The sequence below is a fragment of the Bubalus kerabau genome, chromosome 4 (genome assembly GCF_029407905.1).
Source record: "Bubalus kerabau isolate K-KA32 ecotype Philippines breed swamp buffalo chromosome 4, PCC_UOA_SB_1v2, whole genome shotgun sequence".
In the NCBI taxonomy this organism is placed as follows: domain Eukaryota; kingdom Metazoa; phylum Chordata; class Mammalia; order Artiodactyla; family Bovidae; genus Bubalus; species Bubalus kerabau.
The window spans coordinates 135,858,909-135,886,763 of record NC_073627.1 but is presented as its reverse complement, the minus strand read 5'-3'; the positions used below and the strand labels follow the sequence as shown (position 1 = coordinate 135,886,763).

Sequence of the window (27,855 nt, the reverse complement as noted above, 5' to 3'; positions counted from 1 at the left end):
GGACCAGCTGGCCTGTCACCAAGAAGAGAAACTGGCAGCGGAAGAGATGAGGGTATTGTTATGGCTCGGCCAGGATAACTGCCCAGCGCGGCTCAGCTCAGCCCTGGGCCCTGGCTCTTGCCCCAGCCTCTGCCCTCATTCTGGGCCCTGCTCAGCTGCCTCTGGACCAGGGCAAGGGAATGAGGGGGCAGAGGGAACTCCAATGCAAACTACCTTGGAGACCCAACTGAAGTGGTGCTGAGCAGGCTTGGGTCAGGGTAGGGTCTATCCCAGAGGGTGCAGGAACCTCAGTGTCAGCCAGAAACAACCTTGTTTCCTGGGTGGGGATGGCCCAGGGCCAGGTGGGCCTTTGTGAGCTGGGAGACCCACCAGGCTGGACCTCTGGCCCCTGCAAAGTGCCAGGCAGGGGCTGCTGCACATGTCTACAGAGGCACCGGGTCCCTGGGCTGGGGTGAGAGGTGTGAGGAGTGTGGGGGCCTCACCCCTGAGCCACAGTAGCGCCCCAGCCTGGGGGCAGCGCTGTCATAGCCGTCGAAGAGCTCCATGTAGTCATAGCCACAGTCGGTCTCCTCTTCCACCTCGAAGGTCTGGAACACCAGCTCCACACCATAGCCTTCCTCGGCTACGATGACCCACTCACAGTCCACTCCCCCCGGGTAGTTGTTGTCGCCAAACTGGGCGTGGGAGTAAAGGTCCTTGGTCTTCACCTCTGCCCGAACCTGGCCACCACACTCTAGAGGGAGGAGGGAGACACAAGGTCAGCTGCCGCCCAGGAGCACAGTTGTGGCCCAGGCACTGTCCCTCCCCACGTGCAGCCCTCCTGGCCGGATGGAGGCCCTGGGACAGCGCCACATGGCTAGAGATAGGTGGTTTGGATCCAGCCCAGGACTTGGCCTGGAACTAGTGCTCTGCTGCTCTTTCTCTGGAGAGATGCCCACGGAGGCCCAGGGACACAGCGGGTGAAAGGCCATTCTCCGTGGAGGCCCCAGGGAGGATGCACTTGTTGAAAGAGAACGTTGCTAATTTGCTCCAGCTGATAGCTGTCATGGAAGAATGTGGGCTCTGTGACGCCAGAGCTCCCGTTCTTAAGTGAGAAGATGTCCATCTGGGTTTTATGTGAAAACTCCTAATTTTTAAATGTTGGCTCAGGTTTTTAAAAAACACAATGTGGGCCAAACATAGCAGCTCTGAGAGCCATATGGACTTCCGGGCCTCCAGTGTGTGACCCTGTGCTGGGAGGGGCTGACGAGGGCAAGGCCATCCGTGTACACCACACCTTCTCTGAACACCACACCTTCTCTGAACGTCCTCTGGCCTCCGGGACACCTGGGCTCACGGTGGGGGTTGAGGGGAGGGGGGGAAGTAGGTGGGCGTGGCCTGAGCTGAAAGGAAGGAGGGGAGGCTGTGGATCCATCAGTTTTGGGACCTCCCCAGCAGGTAGCTTACGACTCCAAGAAGCTGCCAAGCCCCCAGAGGCCACGGCTGGCCTGACATCCAGGCCTCGCAGGACCAGGCTACGGCCTTTCTCTGTAGCCGCAGCATCCCCAGTTCACTGCTGTCATCACGTGCCCATTGCTCTAGCCACACTACACGATCTGCATTCACTTGTGTACACCCACAGCTGTCTGGAGTTGTAGCTGTGCTTGGGCTCCTCCCCTGCCTGCAATGACCCATCATCTCACACCCAGAGCAAGGCCCTGATCGTGTTTTGTCTTCTGTTGGAATTATCTGTCTGGGTCTCGTCTCACCCCCAGGCTGCGGGTTCCCAGATGGGCAAGGTGAAGGGCTCATGGCTGATTCATTTCCCCATGCCCCTCTGAGTCCCCTGCAGGGGGCCAGGGCTCCATAAAAAGTTGTTGAATACATGAACGAGCAGATGCGGAGTAAATCCCTCAAGGACTGAGGTTTGTCTGCCTCGTTCATTTTGTGACCCACACTCAGGATGCTGCCACATACGTGCTGCATGTTAATGAATGTCTGTAGGATGAATGAACGAGTGGATTTAGGGGGTGGGATGTGGGTGGGCTACTGCACACTCAAGTGTCCTGCCACTAGGGACTCTGTAGATTTCCTCTCCATCTCTGCGTTCTCTACTCCTTGTTGTTACTGGCCTGTTTTCTGACCTTCATACCCCAAATCAGGACTTCCCCGCCTTTGCCCAGAAGGCTTACTTTGCTTTCAGTAATATTTTAAAAAATATTCAGTAAATATTTTTTGAGCACCTACTGGGGCCAAGAACTAGTCTAGTTGCTACAAAGACAGCAGGGCCAAGACAGAAAGTTCCTGTTCTGTGAAGGTTTACTTCTAGTGGGGAAAGGAGAGCAGATAATAAGCAAGTAAATAAATATATAAGATAATTCCAGTTGGTGAAAATAAGCACATTGGTGAAAATAAAGCTGAATGATATAAAAAAAGGAAGAGGGCATTGCTTTATATTAGATGGGCAGGGAAGGTCTCTATACTGAGGAGGCATTTGAGCTGAGTCTCAAATAATGAGATAGAGAAATGATTCAAGGGAAGACGATTTTAGGTGTTTCAAGCCAGAGAACTGCTGGTGCAAAGGTCCTGAGGCAGAAATCGGCTTAGTAGCCTTCAGGACATGCTGTCTCCCCACCTGGCCAGGGGCTGGGCCTGTCTGTCTTCAGGAGCTATTTGTAAACCCCCCATCCAAGCCCCCAGTCTGCATTTGAGACCAGAATCAGCAGATGCCTCTAGGACAAATGACTGCATGAGGGCACCTGGCCTGCAGTGGGCTCACCTGTGGAGTGGGACGCCTGGAAGCCCTTCCTCTGCACGGAGTTGTCAGAGTAGAAGCGCAGGAACATGCGGTTGCCAGTGGCCAGGACAGGCTCGGGCTTCTTGCTCCCGCAGAAGCGGCCCAGGACGGGGGCCTTGGAGTCACGCCCATCATACACCTCCAGGTGGTCATAGGCACACTCAGGCTGGGACTCGATGTCCATCTCCATGAAAGTCTGGAGGGTGTGAGGGAGAACAGAGAATCAGGAATATGGCCAAGGGCAGGAGACGTGGGCAATAAACCAAGACCTCTGGACCCCAGTTTAGGACAGTGGCCACTGCTGGTGGATGGGGAGAGGGAGGACCTAGGAATGGGGCAATGGCAGGTATACCCCAACATGTTGCTGGGGAAAGGGCCTTTGTCCAGGCCAGACTTGCATCCCACAGGGATGCCGGCACTGTGGGCTCAGCCAGTTACCAGCCTAAGGTGCTCTGAGTGACGTGAGGCTTTGGAGCTGATGGGAAGTAGGTGATGGGTAGATGGCATGGAGGAGCAGGCCTGGGAGTGGCACCTTACCAGCTTGACCCGGTGCCCAGGGGTGCTAGAGATGGCCCAGGTACACTCCTTCTTGCTGGGGTACTTGTCAGGCCAGTTGGGACTGGTGATGGTGCCGCTGCTGGATGTCACCTTGTGGTCACAGCCCGCTGTGGGGAGGTGAGGTGGGGAAGGGGATCAGTGGGGACCCCTGGGTTCTAATGGCCCCTATGAAGAAAGGAAGGCAGACATTTCCTCCGTCCCACCTGCTCCTTTCTTGCTTATCTTCCACTTAGAAATGAGCTGAAGGCTCACACAGCTTGTTTTCTATTCAGCCATCCAGCCTGGGGATATCTGGCTGCTTGGTTCCAAGCTGGCCCTCGCCTGGCAGCATCTATGGAAGCAGCCCTCCCAGGTACCCCATGGACCTTTGAGGCCATCTGGCCACACCTCCTCTGCCCCCTGCGAAGCTAGTATCCTCTGATCTCCTGCCACGCTTCCATATTCACAGAAGACTTTGGCACCTGACTCAGTTCTCTCCACTCCACTCCTGCCACCATCCTAGGTGATGTCAGCAAACACATGGATGGTCCACCCGCACGCTGGCCTCTCCTGACCTTCTCAGATCTATGAGTTCTCACTTCCTTCCCCACAAGGCTCTGCCATCACCCACAAATTCTCGGTGCTGGTGGCCACCTCTCTTTCTTCCAGGGCACTCAGCGCCAGCGCGCCCCCCCTCCCCCATTTCCCTTAACACCTTGTCAACTTTAGAGACCTCCACGGTGTTGATCCTTCTGATTTCTCCCAATACTTCATCCTGGGGTTACTTACCTTGCTTCTCTATCAGCTGGACCACATGGCCCATCACCCCAATTGCTCACCAATGGCCATGCTTGAACTGTACCATCTTGGAAAACCCCATTTGTGGTCTCTAAGTGCTTGGTATTCTTTGGACTTACCCTTCACCAGCTCCATCTCTCACCTCCTCAGCTATGGCTCCAAACCTTTGGCCCTTTCCTCAACTCCCACCTCCCCGTCCCAGCAGACCACCTCACCTCTTGCCTCTTGGGGAAAGGCAGAGTCTGCAAATATGAACAACTTCAACTTCCTGACCCCTACCTGCAAACTCACCTCTCCACTCACCTTCCCTCCTGCCTTATCTCAGAGAAGGTGTCCCTCCCCTTAGGCAGGACTAGATTTTCCTTCATGAGCTGGAGCTCACTGCTGCCCACCATCCGGGGACCTCTGTATCACACGTTACCCACGCTCGCTCTCTCTGCCAGCTCGTCCAGCCCACGAACCTTCCTACACTTTGCGCATCCTAAAACAACACTCCCTTCTGACTACCATCCCTCCTATCTCCCTTTTCTTCAAGAAAACGTGCTATGTCACGTTCTCACTGCTCATGACTCCTTGATCCATGCTTTCTGCCTCGGAAAAGCACAGCCTCACAACTCCAACTGAAACGCTGATGCTCTTTATTCGTTATCATCCAATCTGACAGGTCCCTCTGAGGAAAAGCCAGTGCACTGCTGGGATGAGAAGGAAAAAGGGGTGGGTGGCATGCAGCCCACACAGCTGCGCCTACAGTCAGAGGCTCACAGGATGAATGCAAGGCCACCAGGGTCCAGAGAGGAGCAGGGCCCTCGGGGCTGTGCGGAGCCGCTGGTCTCCACGTTTGAGCTACGAGCTGCTTCTATTACTCATCTTCAGCTTTCCTTGTCTGCACTCACTGTCTCCCCACTTTTACTGGTATTCCCCGCCCTCTAATTTATTTCCACACCTGCTTCTCTTCCCAGCTAGACAGCAGTCTCCTCGAGAGCAGAGGGGTCCCCATCTTTAATTCCCCACAGAACTTTGTACAGTGCTGCACCCTCTGCAGGGGATCAGGAAATACTGATTTGTTACTAGCCCATCACTTGGTATGATCACTCACCTAGAGCCAGACATCCTGGAATGTGAAGTCAAGTGGGCCTTAGAAAGCATCACTACGAACAAAGCTAGTGGAGGTGATGGAATTCCAGTTGAGCTATTTCAAATCCTGAAAGATGATGCTGTGAAAGTGCTGCACTCAATATGCCAGCAAATTTGGAAAACTCAGCAGTGGCCACAGGACTGGAAAAGGTCAGTTTTCATTCCAATCCCAAAGAAAGGCAATGCCAAAGAATGCTCAAACTATCGCACAATTGCACTCATCTCACACGCTAGTAAAGTAATGCTCAAAATTCTCCAAGCCAGCCTTCAACAATACGTGAACCGTGAACTTCCAGATGTTCAAGCTGGTTTTAGAAAAGGCAAAGGAACCAGAGATCAAACTGCCAGCATCTGCTGGATCATCGAAAAAGCAAGCGAGTTCCAGAAAAACATCTATTTCTGCTTTATTGACTATGCCAAAGCCTTTGACTGTGTGGATCACAATAAACTGTGGAAAATTCTGAAAGAGATGGGAATACCAGACCACCTGACCTGCCTCTTGAGAAACCTATATGCAGGTCAGGAAGCAACAGTTAGAACTGGACATGGAACAACAGACTGGTTCCAAATAGGAAAAGGAGTACGTCAAGGCTGTATATTGTCACCCTGCTTATTTAACTTCTATGCAGAGTACATCATGAGAGACGCTGGGCTGGAAGAACCACAAGCTGGAATCAAGATTGCCAGGAGAAATATCAATAACCTTAGATATGCAGATGACACCACCCTTATGGCAGAAAGTGAAGAGGAACTAAAAAGCCTCTTGATGAAGCTGAAAGAGGAGAGTGAAAAAGTTGGCTTAAAACTCAACATTCAGAAAATGAAGATCATGGCATCTGGTCCCACCACTTCATGGGAAATAGATGGGGAAACAGTGGAAACAGTGTCAGACTTTATTTTTTGGGGCTCCAAAATCACTGCAGATGGTGATTGCAGCCATGAAATTAAAAGACGCTTACTCCTTGGAAGACAAGTTATGACCAACCTACATAGCATATTGAAAAGCAGAGACATTACTTTGCCAACAAAGGTCCATCTAGTCAAGGCTATGGTTTTTCCAGTGGTCATGTATGGATGTGAGAGTTGGACTGTGAAGAAAGCTGAGCATCGAAGAATTGATGCTTTTGAACTGTGGTGTTAGAGAAGACTCCTGAGAGTCCCTTGGACTGCAAGGAGATCCAACCAGTCCATTCTGAAGGAGATCAGACCTGGGTGTTCTTTGGAGGGAATGATGCTAAAGCTGAAGCTCCAATACTTTGGCCACCTCATGCGAAGAGTTGACTCATTGGAAAAGACTCTGATGCTGGGAGGGATTGGGGGCAGGAGGAGAAGGGGACAACAGAGGATGAGATGGCTGGATGGCATCACCGACTCGATGGACGTGGGTTTGGGTGAACTCTGGGAGTTGGTGATGGACAGGGAGGCCTGGCGTGCTGCGATTCATGGGGTCGCAAGGAGTCGGACACGACTGAGTGACTGAACTGACTGAGTAAGGAACCATGTGGGCTTCTCCAGTGACTCAGAGCCACACACAGGCTACCCTCCCAGGAATTTTACACCTGCTCCTGCTCTCTTGTTGATGCTGGTGTGGAAGGTTCCTTAGCAAAACCTTCATTTTCATAGAGAGCACAGAGATGGCATGCAGTTTAGAAACAGCATCAGAAGAAGGTCCTCCCCCTAGCTAAACGATGTGGGGGCTCTGTGAGTGAGTGGAACTCCATATCTGGGAGACTGAAGTGATGGGGTGAAAAGCCCTGGAGCGTCCACTTGGTGCTTCAGCTATGTTTATTCTAGTTGGCAGTTTATTTACTGGCACCTTGGTTGTCCACACAGTGATGGTGTGGAAGAGGCATCTGCCAGACCCTGTGCTAAGTGTTCAAAGCAAGGGCTTGAAAGCTTAGGGCCATCTCATGGGTGAGACAGTTGAACTCAGAGTGGTGAAGGGACTGGCCCAAGGGCACACAGACACTCAAGGTCAAAGGCGAGTCTGCGTTGTGTAGCTGGGGAACGTGCATCGCCGGCTGGCATGGTCCACGGTGGTATTGACCACAGGGAGCAGGCCAGGGTTGTATTGTGTACAAAGAGGAGGTATCACGTGATATGGGAGAGGACACAAGAACTGTTTTTGAGCTTATGCAGAGCCTCAATGTCAGGGAGGCAGCAGCCCTGTTCTAGGTGTCCCCAGGGGTCAGAGCACGTGACCAATAATGGTGACACATGTGATCATGCTTGATACAAGCCGGGCACTTCTCGGAGCAAGTCACAGTGTCGCTGCCCAAGCAGGCAGCACCAACGAGCAAATCCAGGTGTGGAGGGAGGGAGTCAGCGGCTCAGGGCCCACAGCTGGCTAAGAGGTGGGGCTGGGCCAGGCAGCCTGGCTCCAGAGCCCAGCTCTTCAGCACTGTCCCAGCTCACCTCCCCCCTGACAGACACACCCGAACATGGATTTGAACAAGCGCTAGTTACCAGATCAGCTTGACGACAGGGCCTGGGGGGAGCCGCAAGCCCCTCCCCTCCATAAGTGTGTGTGGCTTGGATGTTGCTGGTGGAGGGAGGAGCATGGAAGGCGAAAAGAGGTGACCTCAGAGGTCACTCAGCTTCTTGAGTCCAAACAGAGGCCGAGGGAGATGGCATCTCTGAGCCCTTTCTGCAGTCTTGGTTCTCAGGCTGCCAGCTGGCCGGGGCACTCGGGCCACCTACCTTCCTTGCAGTCGTGCTTGTTGTCGTGGAGGACAAAGCCGCTGCGACACTGGCACTCGTAGCTGCCGAAGGTGTTGACGCAGTCCTGCTGGCAGCCGCCGTTGTCCTTGGAGCACTCGTCCTTGTCTGCAGGGGAGCAAGCAAGGCAGGACGGGTCTGTGCATGGGCCAAGGGCAGCGGCACCCCAAGGGAAGTGGGGGGCCTGGCCGGGCGTCCTCCCCACCCTGGGGGAGGCAGGGCAGGGAGCGGAGGTCAAGGCGATGGTGGGGGTCCGGGGCACTGCCTCATGCAGAGCCAGCTGAGGGGGCCCAGCTGTGCGGAGAGAAAGTTGAAATGGACGGAGGGAGGGTTGGGGTCTGGAGCTGACCAGCATGGGCACCCTCTACCATTACCTGCTTACTGGACAGACGGACAAGTGGAAAAACAGACACATGGACAAGCAGACTGCAAGAGAAAGGAGCAGGACGCAGGGGTCCCTCTTTTACTTCACAACAGGAAATGTCACAGACACCATCAAAATGGGAGGGGGCGGGGGGCAAGGAGGGGCCCCTGTCCATGTGAGGGGGGTGGGGGCGAGGAGAGCACCAGTTCTGTCCGGCCAGAGGGAGGTGGGCCGGCAAGGCCGAGCGGAGGTGGGGGTGGGCGGCCGCAAAGCCCCCAGCCCGTTCCGTCCAAGGTGAGGTTCCTGAGTAACAAAGAGTCCGGGAGGCCAGGCCGGCCTCACTGGGGGGTCCGGTTTCTTTTCTGCACTCGGAATTTGAGCTGGTGGGGGCGTCCCCGGGGGGGCTGCAGAGCTGGCCTCTTTTCTGAAACGAGAGAGAGAAGGAGAAAAGGGACCAGGGGGTGGAGGGCGGGGGCCAGGGAGGGAGAGCAGTGAAAACCAGGCCTGGCTCCGAGGCGGGGGTCCACGGGCAGGGCAAGGGGCGGGGGGCAGCGGGACACACATGCAGGACGGCCATGTCCGGCGCAGCCAGGCCACGGAGGGACAGCGGGGTAGGGGGAGGCACAGCAACAGGGGACGGGTGGGAGGAAGCCTGCGGCAGGGACAAGGCCTGGGTGTGAGGAAGAGGCCGCACGCTGGGGAAGGAGACTGAAGTCTGGCAGAGGGGAGCGGTCCATGGGAAGGGGCCTGATCCAGAGCTTGGCTCTGTCCTCCTGGTGCTGTAGCTACAGAGTGTGTTACAGACAGACACACACTCACATCAACACAGCAACAGACACAGGATCCCTCACCCTGCACTGTCCTCCCGATCCCGCAGCACAGACACCCACCCACAGGGACACACATACACACACATGTACACAGGATACATACCAGCCCCTCTCACACAGACACCACACGCTCATACATCGGCCATCAGCCACCTGTGCACATGTGCACACACAAACAGATGCTGGTTGCTCACTCCTCACATGTGAGGAAGCACACAAAGGTGCAAACACAGGGGTCACAGCTGCCTTCAGGGCCCTGCACATGGGTACAAACAGAGACACACTCGAATGCAGAGACCCCGGGCTGATCAGCGACCTGCAGAGGGCTCATACATTCAGCTGCTCCGGCTCGGGTGGGTCTGAACATGCACACTCCCATGAACACAGAAACTAATACACAGAGAGACACGTGGTCACAGGCATGCAGTACGTCACACACACATGTTCTCCAGTCTCTCCGCAGTCATTCTGGGCACTGGGTGCCTGGCACGGAGGCAGACATTCAGGGAAGGGGGTTGTGAGATGAACACAAGAATTCCAGAGATGAACCCCAAGCTAGAAAGATGCCTGCTGGCACTCACATGGCCAGGCGAGGTCTGTGACAACAGGAGCCCTGTCCTTGGTCTCCCTTGGGAGAAGGGCCTGAAGGCTGGAGCATGGACTCGCAGGTGGCCTTGCTTATCCAATCCCCTCTCAGGCCAAGAAGGATCCAGAAAAACCCAAGGTCAAGAGGTGGAGTCGTCAAGTCCTTCCCCAGGTCTCCTAAGTTAGAGAACCATGGGGGCCTTGAGCGAGGGCCCTGTGGAAGCTGCCTTTGCACAAGCCCTGTGAAAACGTGGGGGGTGGTGAGTACCCTACAGCCCATCCTGGGAGTTCACTGAGGAACACACTGGTGACCCTATGCTGGGAGCTTCAGGGGTTGCAGCTCCATGGAATGAGCAAAGATTTTCCTGAAATTGACCCTCAAACCTTCCTCGTATTTCCCCTAAATACCAAGTATGATGCCTGGCACATTGTAGGGGTCATAGATACTTGCCAGTGAAAAACTGAGTGGGAGAGTGTGGCTGAGTGCGGCAGTGAGAGCTGTGTGCCCCAAGGAGGGCCTGCTGCAGTGCCTGGGGAGGGGCTCTGGCACGGTGGTGGTGGGGGTGGCCTCTCCTGGGAGCCAAGAATGCAGGTTGCAAGAAGGGCAGGAACGGGGGTGGACACAGGCCGGGACAAGGAGATGGCACTCACCCTCCAGTGCCAAATGCCCCGGAAGGTGGCTGGGGTCACACTGAAGGTCTTCCGGCTCTCTCTTCTTCTTGCCTTATGGTCTCCTTGCTGGGTGTCCCAAAGTCCAAACAGCCCCTCTCCTGGGGGGCCAGAGTCAGGTGCCCCAGGGCGCCCTGAGGGCTGAACCTTGATGCCCAGTGGCGAGGGTCCTCTGCAGGTTTCTTGTGCAAAAGGGCACTGCATGTGTGCGTGCATGTGTGTGTGTGTGCGTGCATCTACGCAGGGCTGAGGGTGGGGTGCACACAGTGGTGTGCCAGGGCAGGGCAGCAATCATGGGTGGAGAGCCCTGGGCTCTAGGTCTGACAGATGCAGTACTGGTCCCCCCCCACCGCCCCCCAAGACTAGAGCAACAGAAGGGCAGGAAGAGACAAGAGTAAGCAGGTAATGGTTTCTCTGGCACCGAGCCCACCCCTGAGTATAGATGTTACATCCCCTCGGCCCTCTGGTGAGCACCTTGAGGAGTTCTGGGGATGTCCCCAGGGAAAAGAGGGATTTGCATTGCGGGGTGGTCTCAGCCAGCAGTGGGGCCAGGGCTGGGGACATTGTATGCAGAGCAGGGTGGCTGGCAGTGCCAAGCGGGGAACCAGTGCACAGGGGCAGTGCATGGCATCCAGTGGGGTAGGCGGGGGTGCAGGGCAGCCACAGGGGGCTCAAGGATGCAGGACTCCGGGCAGAAGAGGGGAGAAGGAAGGCGGCAGGGACCCGGCCGGGGGCTTCTGGCCTTTCTGCCACCCATGCCCGGCCCACTAGGTGTGCTAAGGACCCCTGGGCCACTCCAGCCAGTCCACGCCCCCCACCCCCCCACACTCTCTCCCACCCTAAACGCTGTCAGTGCCCCAGGTCCTACTGCCTCCAGAAAACTACCAGCCTCCTCCCAGCCTAGCCCTGGGTGAAGGACTGGGGGTTACTAAAGCAGGGGAGAGGTGTCTGGGGACCCCTGGAGGTCTGCTTGGAGAGGCTGGGCAGGTGCTCTGACTACCATTGAGTCTGCCCGGAGATGGGGCCATCAAAAGGACTGACCCCCTAGCCTTACATGCAGCAGCTCTCAACAGACAAGTGCTGATTGGATCTGAATCCCCCCACCGTGGGCCTTGGGGGAGTGGGGAGGCTTTGGGGTTGACTGGAGGGGCTCCTCATCTCTTGTGAAGCCCCCAGTATGACCCCACTTGGCACATGCAGGGTCTGATTAAAGATCCAACCACTGCTAGATAATCTGCCCCACAGTCCAACACAAACACTCTCCTCCTCTGCCTGGGGCAGTGTCCACCTCACTGTGCCCCCTGTTCCCAGGGCTTGCCCTCTGTTGGGGCTCCTAAGCCCTGGAGCGCCCTCTCCCTTCCTTTCTGCAGGTCTATGTACTGCCTGGCCTCAGGGTGGCTCCCATACCGCTCTGAGGGCTCAGGAATAGAGGAGTTCAGGCAGGAAGGGGCTGGCCTGGTGGTGGAGGGCTAGTTGGGGGAGCAGGGGACAGACTGTGCCGCCCGGCACCGGCACCGGAGGGGCTGGGGAGTGCAGGGGGTGCAGCGGCAGTAAGAAGGGGAGGCGGGGCCTGAAGCGGGGCAGTCCAGGGTTACCTGAGAAGAAGTGGGCCTTGAAGCCCTTTTTGGAGACCGTATTGTCAGACTTGAACTCCACACGCATGTTGTTGTACTGAGAGGTGATGACCTCAGGCTTCTCGGAGCCACAGAACTTGCCGTGCAGCTTGGAGTCGGCCGTGAGTCCACTGCGCACCTCCACAAAGTCGTACTTGCACACCTGTGGGGCAGCACAGCTCCAGGCCACCTCCTCCAGGAAGCCCCTCCTGACCACCCCCACCTAGGGAGGCTCCTTGTTCTGTGGGTCCTTTCGCCGTTGCTATGTATGTGCTCGGTCATGTCTGACTCTTTGCCCCACAGACTGTAGCCAGCCAGGCTCCTCTGTCCATGGGATTTCCCAGGCAAGAATACTGGAGCGGGTTGCCATACCCTCCTCCAGAGGATCTTCGCACCTCAAGGATCAAACCCACATCTCTTGTGTCTCCTGTATGGGTAGGCGGGTTCTTTACCACTAGTGCCACCTGGGAAGCCCACATCTCTTTTGCCACATCTAATACTTAAAAAATGGTGCCACTCCCACCTCGTCAGTTCCTCCTGTGCTCCCCACATAAGCCCCCTAGCCCCATCTCTCTCCAAAGGCGTCCAGACTCCATGTCCTTCATTCCCACATGCCACATGCTCCATGGGCTTCAGGGCCCTCCTCCCTGAGCCCCACTGCTTCCCTGAGGTGCTCTCCATCTCTACATTCCTGGAGTGTTTCTTTCAGAGGGTAGGAAGCAGGCACTGAGCTGAGCTCCCACACCTCGGACCTCTCTGCGCCTCCTCAGCCCCTGGGGTGGGCACTTACGTCATTGCCCTCGGTCTCAAAGAAGTCGAACTGCAGGGAAATGCGGTACTGGGTGGGCGCCACCAGCTGCCAGATGCAGTTTTTGTTAGGGGGGTACTCCTTGGGCCAGCCCGGGCTGGTGATGGAGCCATTGAGCTTGGTGAGGAATCCACCACAGGCAGCTGGGGGCACAAGGAAGGCAGTGTCACCCCCCGGGAGTCTCGGCTCTAGAGAAAGGGCATGAACACGGGCTGCGGTGCATGAAGGAGGAGAGAAAGATTTGTGGATTCCCCCAGCCCAAAGTGGGGGCTTGTGTCTGGTCTCTCTAGGGTAGAGGGGGAGGAGGCAGGGTGAGGGGGTGTGTTCAGAGTAGAGGGAGTTGAGGAGTTGTGTGGTCATTTCTATTTTCTCTGTGAGAGAACAGGCCAGGCGCTTGCTTGGGCTGGGGGCAGGCTCCAGAAAGGCAGTGCAGGCGGGCAGAAAGTGCTGGCAGGGAGGCAGAGGGGACTGGCAGTGGGCGGGGAAGACAGGGAGGACTGGAAGGGTAGCAGGGAGGGCTGGGGGTGGGGACCAGGAGGCAGGGAGAAGAAGCTGCTCAGAGGTGAGCAGAGAGAAGCCGGCAGCAAGATCAGGCTGAGCTGGAGTCAGTTAGCCAGATAGGGTTTCACTAGCCTCCTGGGAACATTTATAATGAGAGGCCGAAACTCAGTGCCCATCGGAGAACTGCCAAATGGTGGATCACCACCTTCTGGTGGGTGATGAAATCAATCAAGATCAGCATTCAAAAGAAGAACAAGAATGAAAACAAAAAACCGAAGTACATCACACCTGGTCACAGTGTGTTCTGGGGGACTGAAATATACAACGTATTCCTCATCAACCAGTGGTGACCAAAGTGCCAGAGAATCCTAGTTTTTCCAGAAAAAGGTCTGTCCGAAGGGCATAAGAGACCCGGGCTGGAGGGTTTGGAAGGGGATAGGGCACAGGGTCCTGGGTGGTCTGGGGGCACTCACCCTCACAGCGGCGCTTGTCGGGGGCCAGCTCGTACCCAGGGTCACAGCTGCACTTGTAGCTGCCCAGGGTGTTGAGACACCGCTGCTCACAGCCCCCGCGGTTGGGCCGAGAGCACTCGTCCACCTCTGCGGTCAGAAAGCAAGGGTGTCAGTGACTCCCAGTCTGGGACCCGGGGCCCTCTTCCTCCTGCCCTCTGCTTGAGAGCCAAGCCCAGGATCCCTCAGGATGCTGAGGCCACTCTTAGCCATTCCAAGGGGAAGAAGTCAGTTAAGACCTTCCTTTGTCCACTCAGCTCCGAAGACAAGGGCTTCCCTGCCCCACCCAGCCTTCCACGGCTGCTCAGAACCCCACTTGGTCCCAAGGGCATCTGGCTGAAGACAGCCCCAAAGGCAGAGCCCTGAAGGAAGGGACAGATGGAGCCCATGGAGCCTTCCTTCTGACCACACTAGCTGGGCTGGTGGCCACCTTCATTCACTGGTGTCTCTCCTGCGCCGTCCCTGGCTGAGTACTATTCTTGCATCTCTTCTTCAATCCCTACGTGAAGCTTGTGATGGAGGGGCTGTTGCTGTCCCCAGCTTAAGACAAGGAAAGGAAGTTTGGGCAGAATGCCCTCAATGCCCAGAATCACACTGATAAAAGTCCACACTGTCTTGCCTCCTCCCTGAGCTGCTATGGCATTTCCTGCCTCCGCCTCTCACCAACATCCCTTCTGCACAAACGTGTGGACTTAAAAGCAACTCTGCAATTATGTCAACTCTCAGTCGAGCACCTACCACGCATTGGCTACTTTTACCTAGGTGTGGCATTTACTCAACCAGGTATTATATGTAGTTATTCACTGGGACCTTTCCTGCCCGGTTAGGACATAACTTCAAGGACAGGGCGCCAGGGTCTACACATCTCTAGGAGTGTGTTGAGTGAATGAATGAGGTGGGGATGAAGCCACAGCAGCACAATTCACACTAGCTAAGGTGTCCACTGATGGATCAGGCTAAGGAAATCTGATCTGGACACATACTGGAATACTATTCAGCCTTAAAAAAGAGGGAAATTCTGCCATACACGACAACACAGGTGAACTTTTGGGATATTATGTTAAAATAAGCCAGTCACAGAAAGTTAAAATGTACATGATTCCATTCACATGAGGTATCAAAAACAGTCACATTCATAAAATTAAAGAGTGGAATGGTGGGTGCCAGGGGCTGAGGGGTGGGGAGTCACAACTCAGAAGGCATAAATTTTCAGTCAAGGGACTTCCCTGGTGGTCCAGTGGCTCAGATGGTAAAGAATCTGCCTGCAGTACAAGAGATTTGGGTTCAATCCCTGGGTCGGGAAGATCCCCTGGGGAAGGGCATGGCAACCCACTCCAGTATGCTTGCCTGGAGAATTCCATGGACAGAGGAGCCTGGTGGACTACAGTCCATGGGGTCACAGAGTCAGACATGACTGAGTGATAACACTTATCCAGTGGTTAAGACTCCGAGTTTCCACTGGAGGGGGCATGGGTTGGGTTCAATCCCTGGATGGGGAACTTAAGATCTGCCATGCCATGCAGTGCAGCCAAAAAATAAATTTAAAATCATTTTTTAAAAAAGTTTCAGTCAAGCTGACAGAGCTGGACAGCACCATACCTGTGCTGAATTGTACACTCAGTTGTGTTCTGAGTGTAGCTCTCACACTAAGTGTTTTTACCACAAGCAAATAAAATTAAGAAAAAGAAGGACCACAGAGGATGGGTTGGCCACATGGGCGGGCCTGGTGGGGCAGCGGGGAAGGAGGCACCTTTGAAAAAGTTGACGGCAAAGCCAGCCTTGTTAATGGACCCATCGGAGACGAACTTGAGCCAGAGGCGGCTGGACGTGCTCTTGATGTCGTCGGGCTTCTCGTAGCCACAGTAGCGCCCGATGAGGGTGCTGCTCTCGCTGTGCCCGTCCCGCACCTCCAGGTAGTCGTAGGCGCAGCTGTCATGGCGCTCGATCTGGAGGAGGCAGTGGGGGGCTCATCGGCAAGAGGAGCCCTGGCGGCCCAGACCCAAGCCCTGGAAGCCCTCAGGAGGTGGGCCCCGTCCTGGGGGGGTCCCTGACCCACCTCAAAGGACTGGAAGGTGAGGCCCACGTGGAAGCCCTCGGACACCTGGATCCGCCAGACGCAGACTTTGCTGGGCCGGTAGTCATCTGGGTAATTGGGCGATTGGATGTGGCCATTGTCCTTTTTCACATCTCCCCCGCAGATGGCTTTGGGGACAAGGGACAAGGTGGGAAAGAGGGGAGTGTTGGTCAGAATGCTCTGAGCTCCTCTTTCCTTCTTCCAGTCCCACCCACATCCCCCAGCCTCCCAGGGTCCCAGGCCTCGGCCAATCCCATTGAGATCTCTGCTTCCTCCCTCAAGGGGCCTTGGCCTCACCCGTGGGGTGCCAGGAGGGAGGGGCTCTAGGGTGTCCAGGGACCCCACCTCCAACTCCCCTCTCCCCTTGCCTTAGTACCTTCATAGACCGCGAAGAAGCCCTTCCCGACCCAGTTGCTGCTGCTGCGGAATTCAACCCAGAGGCGGCTGTCGGTGGAGACGATGGGCTCGGGGAGTTTGCCCCCACAGAAGCGGCCTGCACAGATTGGGCAGACAGAAGGCAGTGAGGCTCCAGCGAGGCCTCCTCCCTTCTCGCCCCAGGGCTGCAACTCCAGGGAGCCCGCCCCATCTCCACGGGCAGGTGCTGGACCCTGGTCTGCCCTTGACGCACATTCTCAAGACCGCACACACTCCAGTTGGCCTATATCTGATCCAAGGTCCAGTATGGCCTTGAAGAGTCAGAGGCCACTCTAGAAGATTTCATGCACTCGAGGGAAAGGATAGGAAGGAATCTGTGTCTAGGAGGAAAGAGATTCCTCACCATAACCAATGGTGCTGTTGTTTAGTTACTAGGTCATGTCCGACTCTTTGCGATCCCATGGACTATAGTATATCCCCGCCAGGCTCCTCTGTCCATGGGATTCTCTAGGCAAGAATACTAGAGTGGGGTGCCATTCCCTTCTCCAGGGGATCTTCCCAACCCAGGGATCGAACCCATATCTCCAGCACTATAGGCGGATTCTTTACTGCTGAGTTACCAGGAAAGCCCATAACCAAGGATACCTGTGTTTTATTTATTGACACTTTTTAAAAAGAGCATTATCATTGTTACCTATCTTTTCTTACTTGCTATCCATGCTAACAAGCAATAACCAAAAGCAAACACAGCTTTCTTTGGCTATGACAAAATGCCATTTGCTCAAATGCGGGGGGTGCCATAGGAGCCCAGATACACCCCTGAATCCAGGAACTGGGCAGAAAATGCTTTATTTGACGTGAAACCTGACAAGAATCCACATAAGCGGGTGAGGTTGGCCCTCTGTGAAATCCTTTGTAGTCGAGAATCAACTTGGGATGATTTGTGTGTTCCTAGTAAGATGGGTGTTTTCCCAACTTTTGGCAGGGGACGGAGGGTGCTGCCCTAGGAATGCAAGTTGTGAAAAAGAAACTGCAATCTTGGAAACATTCACACTTTTGTAGCAGGAAGTATCATAAAGACAGCTGCTTTGGGTGACTAATAAGAAATAGGCCAACATCAGAAACAAACTAGGGGGAGGGGGGAAGAGATGGTTAGTGAGGACTTGTCAGCCTGCTTCAGGCACAAGCTATGGGGCAGAGGTTCTTAAGCTAATGAGCAGTCCTGAGCCACTTAGGATCAGGTCCAGATCGGAGAAGGAAAATTCAGGTACCCTCTCAGGCTCTATGTCCATTACAGGATCTTCTGTCCTGTGGTTCTGACCCAGCCATCCCCCCACTTACCCACCACCCCACCCCAAGACAAAGTATCCTGTGCAAACAAGTTTGGGCCATTGTGCCAGGAATGCAGGCCTCTGTGATGCACCAGGCTACATCGTGGGCACCCTCAGGCCACATCTCACAAACAAGCAACAGAGCCCCTGACATTGCCCAGATGAGCAAGAGAGCCTGGAGCTGAGAAGATGGGCCCGTCCATCTCCCTCTGTTACCTGGTGTGACTCCCCACCATGTACACTGATAAGCCACCATCTGCGAGAAGCCCAGAAGCCCATACCAAGGTCTCCATGAGGTCCAGATTAGGGAAGGGACTTGCCCAAAGTCACACACTTCACGATGGAGCTGGCAGCAGCAACTACACCAGCTCTCCTGGCTTCTGCGCCATGGTGCTGCCCTTGGCCAGGTGTTGGTGTCAGGGAGGATGCAGGCTGTGATGTGAATAATCATACCAAGGATTCGACTGTGGAGTGGGCAAGGCAAGGCTGGGGCCCGTACCTCGAAGGGGCGCCTTCCTCCAGAAGCCATCTCGGACCTCCACGTAGTCATACCAGCATAGGCGGCTACGGTACAGGTCCATGGACGTGAAGTTCAGAATGATCTGGGAAAATGGGGGAGGAAGAAGGTTACACTGCTGCCCATGCTTCGCTGACCTCACCCATCAGTCCCATGATCACTGCTTGCCTTGTAAGGCCATCTGCCATGGGTTATAAATAGTTAAAAGAACTTCCCTGATGGTTCAGTGATTAAAGAATCTGCCTGCCAATGCAGGGGACATGGGTTCAATCCCTGGTCCGGGAAGATCCCACACCCCACAGAGCAACAAAAACTCGTGCACCACAATTACTGACTGCATGCTGCAACCACTGAAGCCTTCACACCCTAAAGCCTGTGCTCTGCAACAAGAGAAGCCACTGCAGTGAGAAGCCTGGGCATTGCAACAGAGTAGCCCCCGCTTGCCACGACGAGAGAGAAAGCCAGTGCTCAGCAACAAAGACCCCAGCGAAGCCAAAAATAAATTTAAAAAAAATAGTTAAGAGTTCCAAAAAGGAGCTCCTGGCACAGAAATGTCCCTCCTCCCCAGCCATCTGCCAGTTCTAGTCAGCATTCTTCCCAGACATCCCGGGCCAGGCCTCACTTAAAATGCACGACCTCACTGAATATACGTTTGAAACCCAGGATCTCATTTTACTGATCTCCTTAGTTAAGGAGCCGTTGCTTAGGGTTACACAAACCTAGCTCTTCTCGTGGTCAACTTAAATAATATAAATTACAACATCTTTAGAGGGAAGAGGTCTCCTTGGTGATAGGAAGGGCCCAAGACAGTATTTGGGTACTGGGGGGGTCTGAATGGGAATGCAGGGTCCAGAGAGGAAGAGCAGAGGTCACCTATCATCACATATTTATTAAATGCTGGTCCTGAGCAGGGGTCATGCTGACCGCTGAGGAGAACATCAGGTCTGTATGCCTCCCGTGAATGGGTTTAAGATACTCAGCGATACAGTGTAGTTGATTATACACACACACACACACACACACACACACACACATCTCTATCAAGGAAATTAGGACTTAGACGAATAAGACATGCATGAAAAGATCACCTAATGAGGCACTTCCCTGGGGTCCAGTGGTTAAAAATCCTCCCTGCAATGAAAGGGGATGCAGGTTCTATCCCTGGCAGGGGAACTAAGATCCCACATGCCTCAGAGGGACTGAGCTTGTGTGCCACAACAATTGAGCCTGCAAACCACAACTAGAGAGTGCTACAGTGAAAGATCCCACCTGCTGGAACTGAGACCTGAGGCAGCCAAATAAGTCATTAAAAAAAAGCATTATGTTAAAAAGATCACTGAGTGAAAAACTCAGGCCCCAGTCATTTGAGCCTGGGTTTGAATCTCATCTCTGCCTTTCCTGCTGTGAGTCCTTGGGTAAATCACTTGACCTCTCTGAACCTCAGTTACCTAGTACGTAAAATGAGGAAAGACATCTCACCCTGACACAGCCCTTCATGGGTATAGGCACTGCCCTAAGCACCTTCTGCACATAAACTCATTTCTGCCCTTGAACTCATCAAATGTTCACCTAATACTGGAGGGACCTCTAACACCTTGGTAAATACCGAGTCTCCCCAGTAGGTAGGCTCATGAACAGGTAGAGAAGCACACTTTCTTGCTTAGTAGTTTCTGGAGCGAGCCCTGAAGCTTGCTGTACTTTTTGAGTCCAACAAGCAGGGACTCCAGAGAATGCCTCCTTGCCCATCTGCAAGGCGTGTGCAGTAAGCATGCAAAGCTCTGAGGGGCCCACCTGTTAGGTGTGAACTAGATTCCCTGCTGGAGGAGAAAGGGACAAGGGAGTCCGTCTCCCCTCTGGCTTCCTGCAATGTTAGAGGCAGACAGAGTGGAGGCTGGAATGAAAAAGATCCCATAGCTTCCAGGATGGCTGAGATGTTAAAGAATCTGCCTGCAATGCAGGAGACCCAGTTTCGATCCCTGGGTCAGGAAGGTCAGGAAGATCCCCTAGAGAAGGGAATGGCAACCCACTGCAGTATTCTTGCCTGGGAAATTCCACGGACAGAGGAGCCTGGCGGCTACAGTCCATGGGGTTGCAAAGAGTCAGACATGACTGAGCGACTAACACAGAGTAGAGGCTGGAATGAAAAAGATCCCACAGCAGGCGCTGGCAGCTGCTGTCTTTAGCCAAGGTCAATGCTACCACTGGTCAAGGAAGAGCTCCTGCCTTATGGTCACTTTAGCACCAACCCCGTCAGAACTCCTCGTGATTTCACCATTGACTTGCATGATCCTTGCCATTTCCTGACCTCTGTATTCCCTGCCCTCCTCTCCCACCCTCTCTCTGCCCCTTTCCAGTCAACACATCATGCCCTAAATCTTGTTAACGTCCACAATCTCAAACCCAAAGACCCCATTCTCCGTCCATGTGGCCCAATCTTTCCTCACTCACTCCCTCTGTGCATAGAGCCCAATCCTTCCAATTCACTACAACCTTCAATCTACTGAGTCCATCATATTTTCACTGCTTGTCACTCCCACATGTCATCCTGACCTAGCTTGGAATCCATGGTCCACCTTTTATCTTTTCTTTTGATTCATACATGAGTTTAAATATGTTTGTGTTGGGGAGGCTTTCATTAATTTTGCTGCTTTGATGTAATCAAGTGGGGTTACAAGAGGTAATCAAGTGAGATCATGTTTTGAAAAGTACACTATATTACTCTTTTTTCGGTGTGTTTTTTTTTTTTTTTTTGGACACACTGCACAGGCTTCCCAGGTGGTGCTAGTGGTAAAGAACCTTCCTGCCAATGCAGAGGATATAAGAGACATGGGTTCAATCCCTGGGAAGATCCCCTGGAGGAGAGTATGGCAATCCACTCCAATATTCTTGCCTGGAAAATTCCACGGACAGAGGAGCCTGGTGGGCTACAGTCCCTGGGGTCATGAAGAGTTGGACACGACTGAATTCACACATACAGCTTGCAGGATCTCAGTTCTCTGACCAGAAATTGAACCTGGGCCATGGCCTGGAACCCTAACCAGGCTACCAGGAAACCCTTCAAAAGCACACTATCTTACACTTGATGATGATAATTATTCATCATCGGGAGTATCATTATGATAAAAAAACAAGTCCTGACATTTTGAAAAACTGAAGTTGAAAATCTGTTCCAGCTCTTGCTCTATAGCCGGCGTCTTATTACCCAATATTTTATCTTTTCAGAAAATGATCAAATGTGACCACAGAGGAAGTTTCATTCATTATGGACTCCTCAGTGCATGGCACATAGTTGTTGCTTAGTAAATATTTCTTGACCAGAATTTTGCCTTCTACAATTTGTTCTACAGAGAAAGTTGCCTAAGTGTATAAAGACATAAATTTCAAGGTGTTTATTTTGGTAGTAATAAAAGGTTGGAAAAACTTAGATCAGCATCCATCAAGAAACCTGCAGGGTGGGCTTCCCTGGTGGCTCAGTCATAAAGAATCCTCCTGCCAATGCAGGAAACATGGGTTCAATCCCTGGTCTGGAAGGATCCCACAAGCTGAGGAACCCACAACTACTCTGCCTGTGCTCTAGAGCCGGGGAACCACAACTACGGAGTCCACGTGCCACGAGACTGAAGCCTGCACACCTCGAGCCCATGCCCTGCAATGAGAGAAATCACTGTAATGAGAAGCCTATGCATGGCAACTAGAGAGCAGCCCCCACTCGCTGTAGCTAGAGAAAAGCCCGTGCGCAGCAGTGAAGACCCAGCACAGTCAAAAATAAATAAAAATAAAATTATATATAAAAAAGAGACCTGCAGGGGGTGATTAAATAATTAAATTGAGATGATGGGATGCCAAGCAGCCTCAAAAGTGATTGAGGTAGATAATATATGTGCGGACATAAACCGATGACCACGATTTATTGTTGAGTGAAAGGCAAGTTACAGAAGACCACACACACACTAAAAGGGTCTGGGAGGACATCCCAAGTGTTACCAATGCTTAGTCATCTCTGAGGAGTGGCATTCAGAGGATAATCAAGGGGAGAAAGTTCATTTTTTACCTTAGGCATTTCTATATTGCTCAAAATTTTAATAACATGTATATGTTATCTTTATACCTAGCACACAACAAAAATATCTTTTAAAGAGTTGCTGGATGGGGCTTCCCTGGTGGTCCAGTGGTTAAGAATCCGCCTGCCAATGCAGGGACATGGGTTTGATCCCTGGTCTGGGAAGATTCCACATGCAACAGAGCAACTAAGCCTGAGAGCCACATCTACTGAAGCCTGTGCTCTGCAGCAAGAGAAGCCACCACAATGAAAAGCCCATGCTCTGCAACTAGAGAAAGCCCTTGTGCAGCAACAAAGACCCACCACGGCCAACAAAGAAAATAAATAAATCTTTTAAAAAAATAAAAAAAGAGTGGCTGGATGGAAGAAGGAATGCAGAGGGCCAAGTGAGGGCTTCTTGGCTCCTAAACTTACTCTCTTAACCACTACTCCACGTGGCTTCTCTGAGCCTGCCAATCAAGTCCGCTCAGCAGCTGCATGGAGAATAGCAGCCACTTTCCCTTCTTCCCCGGAAACAACCGTGACTCTGTCCAGGATGGATGCACTCAGGCCCCCCCAAAAGAAACCACGTCCGGCTGGCAGACCCCTACAGGGCCCACCCAGGACCTTCCACGGGCAAGAGGAAGCAGAGGTCACCACAAGTAGGAGGAAGAGACCTGGGCTGGCGGTCAGGCGCATCTCACAGGGAGGTGCAGCTGTGGCTATATTGAGACCGGAGGTGTCTAATTAAGAGTTGTAACGACTTCTGTCGTGTGGAAACAGCAGTGCTCTGGTGGCAGGGGCGCTGCCCTTTGCCAAGGAAAACCTGGCTGGCTCTGCCACTTCCTAGCTGGTGATTCTGGCTCGGAGCCTGACTTTGGGCCTCGCTGTCTTTGTCTGAAAAATGGAGGCGATCATAAGGATTCCACTGGGGAGTCATGGGGAAAATGCGATAGGGGTGCAGAGTCCCCAGGTGAACCCTGCGTGTGGGAAGTATTCCTCATTTGTGTTGGGTGATCTCAAGGAGGAGCTGGGAGAACACATCAATCCTCGGAGACCAGTTGGCTGGCCTCAGGCAGATCTTGGGCTCATCACTGAACTCCTCTGTTTCCTTATTTGTAAGATGGTGATGGTAATAGTGAGCTTCCCTGGTGGCTCAGCAGTAAAGAATCCACCTGCCAATGCAGAAGACGTGGATTCGATCCATGGGTCAGGAAGATTCCCCTGGAGGAAGAAATAGCAACCCACCCCAGTATACTTGCCTAGGAAATCCCATGGATGGAGGAGCCTGGTGGGCTACAGTCCATGGGGTCACAAAGGAATTGGACAGGACTTAGTGACTAAACAACAATGACAACAACAAATGGTAATAGTACCTGCCTCATAGAGTTTAGGGGAATTGAATTATTACATGTAAAATTTAAGACCTTGTCTGACACTGGGGTCAAACATACGTGTCACACATCCCTATGGCAGTGTATGCCACTCAATATATGTGGATTTCGCTCCTAGAGTTGAGTTTAGATAGTCTGATATTTGGGTCACAATATGGTCCACACCAGAATCCAGGAAAATAGAGGGAGGCAATTGAGGCACCCAGGGACGTTGACTAGGGCTTATTCATTAATAGATCAGGACTACAGAATGATACTTGCTTCCCAGGTGGCGCAGTGGTAAAGAATCCACCTGCCAAAGCAGGAGGGATGGGTTTGATCCCTGGGTCAGGAAGATCTCCTGGAGTAGGAAATGGCAACTCACTCCAGTATTCTTGCTTGGAAAATTTCAGGGACAAAGGAGCTTGGCAGGCTAGTCCATGGGGTCACAAAAGTCAGACATGACTGAGCACACACACAGAATGATACTAGCAGCTAACACCGAATTCCTGCTATGTTTAGGCAGTGCCCTATAAGCACTTTATGTACATTAACTTGTTTAACCCTTGTATCAACCCCATGAGGGAGGTACTATCACCAGGCCCATTTTACAGATGGGGAAACAAAGGCTCAGAGAGTATAAGCAACTTCCCCAACATCACACATCCAGTAATGAGCACAGCTGAGGGACTTTCCTTATGGTCCAGTGGCTAAGACACTGTGTTCCCAAAGCAGAGTGCCTGGGTTCGATTTCTGGTTGGGGAACTAGATCCCACATGCCGAAACTAAGACCAGGCACAGCCAAATAAATAAAAATAAACATATATATTAATTTTAGAATTGCAGTGCTAAAGAAGCTGCTTGAGAGCCCCTTGGACAGAAAGATCAAACCAGTCATCCTAAAGGAAATCAACCTTGAACATTCATCAGAAGGACTGATGAAGCAGAAGCTCCAATACTTTGGCCCCCTGATGTGAAGAGCCAACTCACTGGAAAAGACCCTGATGCTGGGAAAGACCAAGGGCAGGAAGAGAAGGGGCGACAGAGGATGAGATGGCAGGATGGGCATCACTGGCTCAATGGACATCAGTTTGAGAAAACTCCAGGAGATAATGAAGGACAGGGAAGCCTGGCATGCTGCGGTTCATGGGGTCGCAAAGAGCTGGACATGACTTAGCGACTGAACAACAACAGATATATATATTAAAAAAAGAACACAGCTGAGAGTCAAACCTAGGTTTCAACTCTGGCTCTTAAACTTATGCCCTTAACCTCTAGTCCCTGTGGCCTCCCCAGGCCTACCAATCAATTCTGCCCAACAGCCGTACAAAGAAAGCATCAACTTTCCCTCCATCCTCGGAGCCCCATGCCCTTCAGTGCCCAAGAAGAGAGACTTAGGAGTGGACTCAGCCCAGGTCTTGCAGAGCAGGGAGGAGATGGGTCATCTCTGCCCAGTTGGGGAATGGGAAGTAGGGGTCAGGGAAGGCCTTACAGAGGAGGCAGAATTTGGGCTGGACCTTGAGGAAGAGTCAGGATGTCGGAAAGTAGGGATGGGAAGGAGGGTGGATACGCCAAATCCAAAAAACATTGTATACTCTTATCTTCTTGGCTGCTCTACAACAATTGACTGGGGTGTCCTGAAACCACTCTCCTGCTCATAAAGGAGTTCCCTTTGTTGCCTGGGAAACACTGTAAATACTCTTCAGGGCAGCTGCTAATCACTTGCAGCGTCAAGGCTTAGGGATCCTCAGAGAAGTCCTCCAAAGTGGCTCTTTCATCTGTTTGACATCACCGAGACTTGCATGATTGTACAAGATAAGATTCACATATCACGTGCATTGCTGGCAATAAGCTGAGAACTGGGAGACGAGTGAAAAACAACCTCTCAGGAGCCAAACAGATGTCAAAGTCCATTCGCTAATGCTGTTAGATTTATTTAAGGTTTACTGTTGAAAGAGTAGACTTTGGAGTCAGATAGTCCTAGAATTGAGTGCTGGTTCCACCACTGCTACCGGAGCAAACTTGGCCAGGTCTACTGCCCTTTGAGCCTCAAGACCCTCCTCTCTCCAGCAGGGATAACAGTACCTACATCATGACACTGTTGTGAGGAATAAAGAGATCATGTATATAGAATGCCAATACTTTGCATATAATTGGCCACAGGGAGTGGCTGTGACAATTTTCTGATGCCATCTTCTTCTATTCTCTCCAGCTTCTAAATGTTTCTGTCCCCTACAATTCCATCTTTCGTTCAGTTATAATTCTATGGCTTCAACCAGGACCATGGGTATGTTTTGTGTGTGTGTGTTAGTAACTCAGTCGTGTCTGACTCTTTGTGACCCCATGGAGTGTAGCCTGCCAGGCTCCTCTGTTCATGGAATTCTCCAATCATGCCTTGGTTAATCTGAATTTTTTTTAATCTCTAGCCTACTCCCAGGAGCTCTGGGCACACTGCTGAAAAAGGATGGTGAGTCTTGTGGGAGATATGGAGGGAGCAGGCTGAAGGTATACAGAGGTTTTTCTAAGGCAAGGCCATATGTCCACTAGACCAGGGGTCCCCACCCTAATTGCCAGTCCATGGCCTGTTAGCAACTGGGCTATATTGTAGGAGGTGAACAGCAGGCAAGTGAGTGAAGTTTCATCTGTATTTATAGCTACTCCACATTGCTCACATTACTCCTTGAGCTTTATCTCCTGTCAGTTCAGCCATGGCATTAAATTCTCACAGGAGAATGAACCCTATTGTGAACTACGCATGCAAGGGATAGAGGTTGCACGCTTCTTATGAGAATCTAATGCCTGATGATCTGAGACAGTGATGCTAGCGCCAGGGAGTGGCTGCAAATACTATCATTAGCACAATAAACACAGTGCACTTGAATCATCCTGAAACCATCCCTCCCACCCCAGTCCGTGGAAACACTGTCTTCCATGAAACCAGTCCCTGGTGCCAAAAAGGTTGGGAACCACTGCTCTAGAGAGTAGGGCCAGCCCATGTCAGTCCAGAGTAGGAAGGGAAGAAGTGGGTCCTGACAAAGTTGCCCTATGCTTTCTGACAAAGCAAACCTCCTAAACAGGAAAGAAAGGATGCTCTACCCTCCTCAGTGCTCCTCAGGGCCAGGGACTATCTTGGGCACCTGTCCATCCCCAGTGCCAGGCCCAGCACCAGGCACAAAGTGGCCAGACAACACTGTAGCGGAAGAGCACTTAAGTAGTTGTTGAAAGAACGGAATAGGCTTTGGAATACACACAGTACTACAATCGCAGACTCTGATATCATAATCTAGGTTCTACGAGATCCTGGGCAAGTTAGTTTTTCTAAATTTGCTTTCTCATATACAAAATGAAGCCAACAGGAATACCCTGGCAGTCAGGTGGTTAGGTCTCTGTGCTTTTACTCCAAGGGCTCGAGTTCGATCCCTGGTCAGGGAAATAAGATCCCACAGGCTGCATAGTGCAGCCAAATAATAATAATAATAATAAGGCTAACATTAGCACCCAGCCTTTAACGTTGTGGGGCTAACTAAAAGACATGACACAAAGAATTTAACACGTGCCTGGCCAATCATTATGCTCAGTAGTCATTACATGTTGTTGTTATCTGTGGTGAAATTTCCAAATTCCTCAGTAGAGGAATGAAAGAATCCAGGGCAAGGTCAGTACAAGACAGCAAAAAGGACCACAATTTTTAAGTTAGATTCAGAACAAGGAGAAGAACAAGGAAGGGGTGGGTTCACTGTTGAGGGACGACGGTAGAAAGCTAAGCGAGAGAGATAGGGAATTACTCAACTCTCAATGAAAGTTTGTTGTAAAAAAGGATGATCTTCAAATTACAAAAAATAAACATCATTTGAAAAGGAAAGAGAAGCTCAGTAATATAGGAGGAGAGTCAGCAAGCGCCTATTTAAATTGGCTTTTGTCTCTAGACTCAAAAATGACATCAGAGGACATTCAAATAACTTGCAGATGTGATCAGTGTCTGTAATCTTGAGAAGTCAGAACAGAATCTTTCCAGTTTTCAAAAGGGGTGTGTGCGAGAACGTACGCATGAGTGTTTGGGGAGGAGAGTTTGGAGTTTAATTCTGGGAATTGCAAACCATGGAGTTCAATGTTAATCCCCAATTCAACAGATGGTCTGTGACCATTTAAAATAGACAGCCTGTGACCATTTAGAAAAGAAACACTGGATTGCTAGGAGCCAGTTTGGGTTCACTGGAAACAAGACACATTAGACAAATCTTACTTCCTTTTAAAAAGGGGCTTTACCAACCAGTGAAATAGTACTTATGTTTGCTAAGGCAATC

General features: G+C 52.3%; 1 protein-coding gene across 2 annotated transcripts in view; it reads right to left on the bottom strand.

The window, feature by feature from the left end:
- Window positions 1-27,855, bottom strand: part of BMP1 (bone morphogenetic protein 1) — a 47,291-nt gene that overhangs the window by 2,391 nt on the left and 17,045 nt on the right. Inside the window, exons 9-19 of one of the 2 annotated variants that reach the window (XM_055578695.1) lie at window positions 18,122-18,224; window positions 16,293-16,409; window positions 15,899-16,044; window positions 15,593-15,788; window positions 13,807-13,932; window positions 12,815-12,975; window positions 12,007-12,187; window positions 7,946-8,071; window positions 3,314-3,441; window positions 2,759-2,972; window positions 483-733 (exon numbers count right to left, since the gene is read on the bottom strand). In XM_055578695.1, the coding sequence (XP_055434670.1) occupies window positions 483-733; window positions 2,759-2,972; window positions 3,314-3,441; window positions 7,946-8,071; window positions 12,007-12,187; window positions 12,815-12,975; window positions 13,807-13,932; window positions 15,593-15,788; window positions 15,899-16,044; window positions 16,293-16,409; window positions 18,122-18,224 (1,749 nt within the window). Of the gene's footprint in view, window positions 1-482; window positions 734-2,758; window positions 2,973-3,313; window positions 3,442-7,945; window positions 8,072-8,431; window positions 8,752-12,006; window positions 12,188-12,814; window positions 12,976-13,806; window positions 13,933-15,592; window positions 15,789-15,898; window positions 16,045-16,292; window positions 16,410-18,121; window positions 18,225-27,855 lie in introns of those variants that run through there. The other variant, XM_055578696.1, reaches the window with a different exon arrangement.